Below are 10,000 nucleotides of genomic sequence, written 5' to 3' on the forward strand. Positions count from 1 at the left end.
GTGACGATATCATCTGTACAGCCTGACACACACACACACACACACACACACACACACACACACACACACACACACCCGAGAGTCTTTAAACAGCACTTGCATAACAAGTGATCACTGCAGTGACTGCGTACCGTAAGAGTTGCACACGATGTGTGTCTCCGGATAGGATTTCCAGAGGATTCGGTCACACCATGAAGGAACATTGGTCCGCATCTGAGACACAAGAGGAATTTAAAGAATGCCATTAGGACGCTTCACTTCCTTTGGCAAAGGTCAGAGGACAGGAAGTAGCTATCTTAGAAACCGTAAACATGCTTGCACAGGATTCTTTCTTCATGCACATGAAGAAGAGCTTCTTTAAAGTGATAGTTCACCCAAAAATGAACATCAACCATCCAAGACCTAGGAGAATCGAGTCAAACTGTTCAGTGACTGTTGGAGGAACTGGAGCGCTGAATCAGTTCATTCATCAGAGAATCATATACACCCGTGACTCATTCGGAGTCTCATTGACTGTCAGGCGCTTTAAAAGTGAGTTTTGATTGAGTTACTTGTAAATCTGTGCTGCTCGAGAAGCAAACTGATTCAGACGATTCAGTTCAATTTGATGAACTGATTCAACTAGTTCACTAAAAAGAACCGGTTCAAAAGAGCCGTTTGCCTGAGGCTCTGGATTACAGATAATAATGTGATAAATAATGTTCAGTTTCTTGCACAGACCAATCGTTTCGCTTCATAAGATCTCAATAAATCTTCAGGAACCACGGGGATTCATTCTGTGCTTTTTTACTTTCATTGCATGAATCACCAAATCACCAGGCGAATGTCCCTTTTAGACAGTTTTGGGCAGTTTGTGACGTACCCCAGTGGCCTTCTGCTTCTGCCAGACGTAAGTGTCTCGAGAGCCGCGCTCGTAACGGTACGTGGGAGGATAGGTGATCTCCTCCTCCGCTGGACACACACACACACACACACACACACACACACACAGGAAGCAAAGGAAATGCTGATCTCAAATGCACATTTAAATAACCAAGAGAAAACTTTAAAAACTTTAAATTTAAAAGAGAGGTGAAGCCTACCAAAGCGAAGGAAGACCTTGTTCTTCTCTCTCTCCAGATTTAGCTGGTCCACCTTCAACAATGGCTCAAACTCCTTCCTGTTGATGTAGTTGAGGATTTCCTGTGAGAGAGAGAGTGTTCAGTACCGAGTTCACAAGAGTACTGTTCACTACACACTGCAGATAAATGGACCAGATCATCCAATCACAAAAACTCACACGCTGCATCTGCTGCAGAAACACTGTGATATAATACATCAGTACTGGAATATGGTAGTATGCAAATCTGATAGAGGTCTTCATGTGCCCATCAATTCATTCAAAAAAAAAATTATAAACCATGGCTGTATGTTTTTCTTAAAAACATTTTTTTTTTTTTTTTTATAAAAATAAAATAAAAACAAAACAAAACATATTCCCCTACATTTCTGACAACAAAAGGCTCAGGCATAAACATGAGTTAAAATGTATTTCTTTATATAGCACAATTTAATTTAAATAAATAAAAAATATTATGAATTTTTTTACCAAATAGCTTCACAATCAAGTTAAAAAGAAAAATCTTAAAATAACAAATATCCTTTACCATATCTACAGACACTCATGAAACTTTTTAAAGGCACAGTATGTCATTTTCGCCAGTAGAGGGCGCATATTCAAAACTGATGATGCTGTGGATTGGGTGTGGAATCATGGGAGTGGCAATCCGACAGGACTCATGTTCACAGATGATGTACTAAAGATTTATTCACAGCACTGTAGTGTGAAGCATGAACGAGGCCACAGTCACTGTTTTATCACACTAGAGGTTGCTGAAAGTTCTGCTATTTAAATAGCATATTAAAGTGTTTAAAGTTGTTTCTACAAATGGAGGGTGTGTGTCAGAGAGCGAGCGCTCCGTCTGTGTGTGTCTGGTGGAGCTTCACCTGTATGTCCATGTCCAGCCGGTAGTTGAGGTCGCCGAACCAGAAGAGATGCGTGAATCTCAGCGAGATGTCGAAGGAGTTGAGCTGTTTATCGCCCAGCGACAGCTGACGCAGGATGTCCAGATAGTTCTGGTTCCGTCTGCCGGGGGTCAAAGGTCGTTAGTGCATCACACATTCACTGTGGTACAGCTGTCAAACCATGAGCTGTGTGTATTACTCCAGACACACACCTGTGGATCTTCTCATTGCCGGATGTTAAGTGACAGTTAACGAAACCAAACGACGTTCCGTTGAACATGAAGGACACGCCCACTGCTCCTTTGTTTCCTGGGAAACAGACGAAAACAAATCAATAATACGAGCAAATAAATAAATGCATATAACCTACTCACAAACACTGATGGACACCTGAATAATAAGGTGCCTTTGTGTGTGTGTGAGAGACTGAGTGTGTGTATGAGAGAAAGAGAGTAAGTGTGTGTGAGAGAGAGAGTGTGTGACTGAGTGAATGTGTGTGAGTGTATGAGTGAGTGTGTGTATGAGAGTGAGTGTGTGTGTGAGTGAGTGTGTGTGTGAGTGTGAGAGTGTGAGTGTGCGTGAGTGAGAATGCGAGAGAAAGAGAGCAAGTGTGTGTGAGTGAGAGTGAGTGTGTTTGAGAGAGTGTGTATGAGAGTGAGTGTGTGTGTGTGAGTGAGTGTGAGTGAGTGTGTGAGCGAGTGTGAGTGTGTATGAGAGTGAGTGTGTGTGTGTGTGTGTATGGAGTGTGTGAGAGAGTGAGTGTGTGAGTGTATGAGAGTGAGTGTGTGTGTGTGTGTGTGAGAGAGTAAGAGAGTAAGTGTGTGTGAGAGAGTAAGAGAGTAAGTGTGTGTGTGAGTGTGTGTGTGAGAGTGAGTGTGTGTGAAAATGAGTGTGTGAGTGAGTATGAGTGTGTTTGAGAGAGAGAGAAAGTGTGTGTTTGAGAGAGATAGAGAGAGAGAGTAAGTGTGTGTGAGAGTGTGTTTGTGAGATTGAGAGTGAGTGTGAGAGTGAGTGTGTGAGTGTGAGTATGAGTGTTCCAGAGAGAGAAAGTGTGTGTGTGAGAGAGTGTGTTTGTGAGAGTGTATGAGAGTGTGAGAGTGAGTGTGTATGAGAGTGAGTGTGTGAGTGTGTGTGTGTGAGAGAGAGTGAGTGTGTATGAGAGTGTGTGAGTGAGTGTGTGTGTGTGTGTGTGAGTGAGTGAGAGTGAGTGTGTATGAGTGAGTGTGTGTATGAGAGTGAGTGTGTGTGTGAGTGAGTGTGTGAGTGAGTGTGTGTGAGTGTGTGTGAGTGAGTGTGTGTGTGTGAGTGAGAGTGTGAGAGAAAGAGAGCAAGTGTGTGTGAGTGAGAGTGAGTGTGTTTGAGAGAGTGTGTATGAGAGTGAGTGTGTGTGTGAGTGAGTGTGTGTGAGCGAGTGTGAGTGTGTATGAGAGTGAGTGTGTGAGTGTGAGAGTGAGTGAGAGTGAGTGTCAGTGTGTGTGTGTGTGTGTGTATGTGTGTGAGTATGTGAGTGTGTCAGTATGTGTGTGTGTGTGTGTGTTTGTGTGAGTGTGTAAGTGTGAGTCTGTGTGTGTGTGTTCTGACCGAGTGTGTTGGCGATCCCCGTTTTGACGCTGGACATTCCCACGTGACTGATGCGGTTCTCGTGTTCAGCCTTCACTAACACCACAATCTTAATGTTCCACAGCGTCTGCACAGCGATCTACACACACACACACACACACACGCACACACACACACACACACATACACATACACACACACACACAGATCAAACACTCGTTCTGTCAATACGGAAAGTTCAACTGCAGATGAGAAACACAGACGAGCACCACGACAGAAAAACACATTAAACTCTAATAAAGTCACAGTCATAAGAGTCGCAGGATCATTAAACACACACACACACACACACACACACACACACAGCAGCTTTTATGCGCTGGATTTGATCTGGAACACTCATTAATGAGACTCTTTCTGCTCTGAGATGTGAGCTGCATCTCTCTTCATTTACACTGTGTTCACACGTGATGACGTTATTAAACCACATCTACATCAACACCAACGTTAACCACAACTCAAAAAAACATTCCTGTTAACTGCATTCAAATCAAATCCAAATATTAGAATGAAAAACTTAGAACAATTAGAAATGTTGACTTTGGAACTGACTGAAATAAGTACAATCATTCAAATGTTTAAATGTAAAGAAATTAAAATAAAAAAACTGAAATTAAAATAAAATAAATATGATGAATGATGAATAAAAATAAAATTGAAAAAATGTATTATCAATATAAATGCTATTTCTAAATATTAATAAAAATTATAGTAGTATATAAATAATACTAAAATAAAAACCTAAAACCAATAAAAAACATCACATGCACAGATTTCTTAAAGCTAAACTAAAATGAAATTCTAAAACTTATAAAAAAATAAAAAAAACTATAAAATGAATAAAATAAAAATATTAAAATAAAACCCAATTCAAAAAATAATATATATATATAAAATATATGTGTTGCTAATTCAACATATTAACAAAAACTGTAATATTATATAATGTAATTATACAGTAATACAATAGTGTATGAATAATGATATAAAACAAAACCTAAAACTAATAAAAATGCCAAAAACACCAGAAAAAAATTATAATAAAAAATTTACCAAAACGTAATTAAAAGCTTTTAGTTTTATATTTTAAGTAAAAAAAAAAACTATGTATATTTATAAATGATATAACTACTATACAGAATCTAAATGATAACACAGTGACAAAACCTAAATCTAAGACGCAGTAAACTGAAGGAGAGGTGTGAGTCTGAGCGCTGCAGTGTGTCTCACAGGTTTGTAGTCGATCTCGGTGTAGTCTTTGAGGACGCAGCGGAGCGTCTCCACCCACTCCTTATCACACACCGAGTTCTCCTGCGTCCCGAACACATAGATGTCATGAGGGATCGTCACCGCCATCTCATCCAGAGTCTTCCCCAGACCTCGGGACAAGATCCACGAGCACAGAGACTTCGGAGCGGGAACACTGCCTGAGGACACAGCGAGTGTGCACTTGTTAGGGTGGATTATGAGGACACACATGTGTAGAAAGACACTGCTATTACAATCTGAAGCTGGATTGAGGACACTTTCTGTGTCCCAGAAACTCAAAATGGTAAAAAAACATACTAAATGGTGTTTTTATTGGTGCGTAAATGAGTGTATTTCAGTGTGTGTGTGTGTGTGTGAGTGAGTGTGTGTGCATGTGTATGTGCGTGCGTGCGTGCGTTTGTGTGTGTGTGCATGCATGTGTGTGCGTGTGCGAGTGAGTGAGAGTGTGTGTTTGTGTTTGTGTGTGTGCATGTGCGTGTGCGAGTGAGTGAGTGTGTGTGTGTGTGTGTGTGTGTCTCACCCATGTTCCAGGTTCCGATGAAGATGGAGATCATGTCGGGCTCGTCCTGATTGGAGTGTTTGTTCTTCATGAGTTGCAGTAGTTGACAGAACGCTTCTCTTTTCTACAGGACGAGAAACAGGTGATTAATCAGAGGTGTGTGTGTGTGTGCACAGATTAAACACACACTGTAGGGAGCACCTGTAAAATCTGCATTCAGAAATCTGCGTAACTCACTTTTGCACTAGCAAAGATAAAATCCTTCCTCTGGCTTTTGTCTTTCTCCTTCTCAAAGACGATGGCGAGTTTATTCTGAACACGCTGAGACTTTATCAGCTGCCGAACTACGAACACAAGCATGATTTCAGTGTGTGAACAGCACAGACTCAACACAATCTTCATCTTCAGACTCACTCTTGTCGTGTGTGAACGTGTTCCAGTCTTCCTGCGCGTCCTTCATCTTCTTCATCACCACCAGTTTTCCTCCCTCCACGTCCACACTCAGAGAGTATTTCTGACTCTTCCCGATCTTCGTCAGGTCGGCCAGATACACGTCCAGTTTCACCTGAGACACACACACACACAGCTCTGACTGCACTGCTCCAAATGTGTGTGTGTGTGTGTGTGTGTGTGTGTTTGTACCTCGAAGGTCTGCACAGGAATAGCTTTGTGTCTGATGGAGATGAGCGGTGAGATGTTGGGAGTCGAGGAGCTCATGTCCTGAAGAGCCTTCAGAGCCTGTTTTCATCATTGGTGGACAGATTATTAACGTACTGTTAAATGCACAAGTAGTGTCAATTTATACAAATTAATGAATGCACAAATTAATGAATTAATACATTTCACTGATTTTTTGATTTTCTCACACCAATTTAGCAGACACATTTATCCAAAGCAACTTACAATGAAGGGAGAAAAAACTATTTGTCAGAGCCAAGAATTGTAGTAATTATTAGTAATAATTAGTGCTGTCAAATGATTAACTGCATCTTAAATAAAAGTGTTTACAGAATATGTGTGTGTGTACGGTGTATATTTATTATGTATATATATATAAACACACACATACATGTATATATGTAAGAAAAAATGTTTTGTTCATATATAAAATATTAATATTTATATATAATATAAATTATATTTGAATTATATCTATATCTATATATACATATGTTAATATTTGTAAAAAAAAATTATATGCATGTATTTTTGTATATTTATACAGAATATTATTAAATATTTATATTATTTATACATATTTTGTGAACAAAATCTATATTTTGAATGAGATTAATCATTTGAGAGCACTACTGATAATTATGTTTAATTATAATTTTGTAACAATAAATAATTATTTAAGAAATAGTAATAATTGAATACATAAGTAACAATAATAAAAAACTATAATAATATTCTAAGAAAATATATTCTAAATAATATTATAAATAAAAATAATAATGACAGAAAAGAAAACTATATAGATATAGATAAATATAGTATGATATCCTCAAACACTCAGTATTCGTGATCAGAAGGTGAATAATAATAATCATCAAGATGTGAGTTTTCCTTCAAACTAACTACATACTTTAAAAAACTGAAATTTAGGAGCAGCCAGTGATTCTTTGGCCCTAAAATAGCATGTGATGGACCTAATGATATGTGTGTGTGTGTGTGTGTGATCACCTTCTTCTCTATAGATGACAGCAGATCTTTGAGGATGGCCAGTTTAGTGACCAGATGCTCCAGCTCCTGATCTCCAGCCTGAGACACGCTCTACAGACAGAGACAAACAGCAGAAACACAAACACACGACCTCAAATATCCATAATGCAATACTATAAACCGTCTGAACTAGTGTGAGCCATGCATCCAACCCTCAGGAAGTGATGTCACACCTGCTGGATCATTCTGGACACCATGGAGGCGCTCTGCTGATCGAAGACCTTCGACAGGATCTCCAGACTGCACAGGACCTTATCCACCTCCCTACACACACACACACACACACACAGAATATTGTTTGCACATATGAATGCATGCATGTAGACACGTGTGTGTGTGTGTGCGCACACATATATGTGAGTGTGTGCATGTGTGTACTAGGGCTGTCAAGACTTTCTAATTTATCTAATTAATTACAAGATTAATTCATCTAGTTAATTGCAAATTAAACACACACCAATTTGGGTGGAGATATTACCCCTCAAAAGATCCATTTTTGTTTTAAATGAGGAAAGCACTGAATACAGAAAAGTAGCTGAAATATTTTGATATAACAATAATAATGAGTAAATGACAGTAAATGTTTTTTTTTTTAAAATGTAGAGTGAAATAATAATAAAAAAATTAAATGTTACTCTAAATATGAAGCTACAAGTCACAAGTCAAATAATTCATTTAAACGATTCGTTCAAACGACTGATTCGTTTAGAAACTAAGCAAGTGACTTTCTTTCTGAATGAGTCACTGAATCACTGCCTCACTCGTTCATTCAAACGACTAATTCATTCAGAAACGAAGCAAGTGACTCTCTTTATGAATGAGTCACTGAATCACTCGATTTGTTCAAACGACTGATTCATTTAGAAACTAAGCAAGTGACTCTCTTTATGAATGAGTCACTGAATCACTCGATTCGTTCAAACGGCTGATTCGTTTAAAAATGAAGCAATTGACCGTCTTTTTGAATGAGTCACTGAATCACTGCCTCACTCGATTCTTTCAAACGACTGATTCATTCAGAAACAAAGCAAGTGACTCTCTTTATGAATGAGTCACTGAATCACTCGATTCGTTCAAACGACTGATTCATTCAGAAACGAAGCAAGTGACTCTCTTTATGAATGAGTCACTGAATCACTCGATTTGTTCAAACGACTGATTCATTTAGAAACTAAGCAAGTGACTCTCTTTATGAATGAGTCACTGAATCACTCGATTCGTTCAAACGGCTGATTCGTTTAAAAATGAAGCAATTGACCGTCTTTTTGAATGAGTCACTGAATCACTGCCTCACTCGATTCTTTCAAACGACTGATTCATTCAGAAACAAAGCAAGTGACTCTCTTTATGAATGAGTCACTGAATCACTCGATTCGTTCAAACGACTGATTCATTCAGAAACGAAGCAAGTGACTCTCTTTATGAATGAGTCACTGAATCACTCGATTTGTTCAAACGACTGATTCATTTAGAAACTAAGCAAGTGACTCTCTTTATGAATGAGTCACTGAATCACTCGATTCGTTCAAACGGCTGATTCGTTTAAAAATGAAGCAATTGACCGTCTTTTTGAATGAGTCACTGAATCACTGCCTCACTCGATTCTTTCAAACGACTGATTCATTCAGAAACAAAGCAAGTGACTCTCTTTATGAATGAGTCACTGAATCACTCGATTCGTTCAAACGACTGATTCATTCAGAAACGAAGCAAGTGACTCTCTTTATGAATGAGTCACTGAATCACTCGATTCGTTCAAACTACTGATTTGTTTAGAAACGAAGCAAGTCACTCTCTTTATGAATGAGTCACAGAATCACTGCCTCACTCGATTCATTCAAATGACTGATTCATTCAGAAACAAAGCAAGTGACTCTCTTTATGAATGAGTCACTGAATCACTCGATTCGTTCAAACTACTGATTTGTTTAGAAACGAAGCAAGTCACTCTCTTTATGAATGAGTCACAGAATCACTGCCTCACTCGATTCATTCAAATGACTGATTCATTCAGAAACAAAGCAAGTGACTCTCTTTATGAACGAGTCACTGAATCAATTGATTCGTTCAAACTCATGTTTATCTATGAGTATGAACTGTTGTATAAATCAATATGGCAGTATAGCAGTGGTGCAGATATTGGGGAGAATCAGAACTCTTGCTTGTGATATAAATATAAGAGGGTGATTTTTCTGCCCTAATATCTTGAGTTTTAGGCTCATAAGACTGCATTCTGATAGACTCCATCACACATGAGTCATAGCGCTCATCAGAATCAGGTTCATGAGTGTTTTGAAGCGACGTCTGTAGTGTGTACCCATGCAGGCGTTTGCAGGACGTCACCAGTGTCTTGTTGAGGTGAGGAAGGCTGTTCGCTCCCTGTTTGACAGCCTCCAGATCCAGAGCGTAGCTGCCCTTCAGATACTCGTGAGAGATGGTGCTCAGACCGTTCGCCGCCGTCACGCTACGCAGACAAACACTCAACATTAACACACACACGCTCAGTCATAACAGCAGTGCATTCATTCATTATTCATGCATTTGACAGATGACTCGCATCGCACTCAAGCTACACTTTATTTCAGTTCAGTGACTTATATAATAAAAGCGTGCAAAACATATACACACACGTTCATTTGCACTGATGTGGAACGAGAGAGGAACCATTCTAATAAAGGATGTTTATAACGAATGCCTCCCAGTGTTATCTTAGCATCACTGATATACTACTACAGATTTATTAGCATTTTGAAATATATTTTTAAAAGCTTTAGTAATTTTTTATAGTCTGTATAGTTTATTCATTTTTATTTCAATTTAGCTTTAGTTATTTTATTACAAAATGAAAATAACCACAAGCTAAAATATTTGTGTATATATTTT

At 38.6% G+C, this 10,000-nt stretch overlaps 1 protein-coding gene across 1 annotated transcript in view; it reads right to left on the reverse strand.

The window, feature by feature from the left end:
• LOC113058831 (phosphatidylinositol 3,4,5-trisphosphate 5-phosphatase 2A) overlaps positions 1-10,000 on the reverse strand; it is a 23,519-nt gene that overhangs the window by 4,739 nt on the left and 8,780 nt on the right. Inside the window, exons 5-19 of the mRNA XM_026227081.1 lie at positions 9,435-9,581; positions 7,291-7,381; positions 7,079-7,168; positions 6,035-6,130; positions 5,807-5,957; positions 5,630-5,736; positions 5,414-5,516; positions 4,855-5,051; positions 3,586-3,703; positions 2,217-2,313; positions 1,987-2,125; positions 1,083-1,182; positions 863-951; positions 132-213; positions 1-22 (exon numbers count right to left, since the gene is read on the reverse strand). The exon at positions 1-22 is cut by the window's left edge and continues 68 nt beyond it. Of these exons, the coding sequence (XP_026082866.1) occupies positions 1-22; positions 132-213; positions 863-951; positions 1,083-1,182; positions 1,987-2,125; positions 2,217-2,313; positions 3,586-3,703; positions 4,855-5,051; positions 5,414-5,516; positions 5,630-5,736; positions 5,807-5,957; positions 6,035-6,130; positions 7,079-7,168; positions 7,291-7,381; positions 9,435-9,581 (1,629 nt within the window). The remainder of the gene's footprint in view (positions 23-131; positions 214-862; positions 952-1,082; positions 1,183-1,986; positions 2,126-2,216; positions 2,314-3,585; positions 3,704-4,854; positions 5,052-5,413; positions 5,517-5,629; positions 5,737-5,806; positions 5,958-6,034; positions 6,131-7,078; positions 7,169-7,290; positions 7,382-9,434; positions 9,582-10,000) is intronic.

Source organism: Carassius auratus, chromosome 40, assembly GCF_003368295.1.
Source record: "Carassius auratus strain Wakin chromosome 40, ASM336829v1, whole genome shotgun sequence".
NCBI lineage: Eukaryota > Metazoa > Chordata > Actinopteri > Cypriniformes > Cyprinidae > Carassius > Carassius auratus.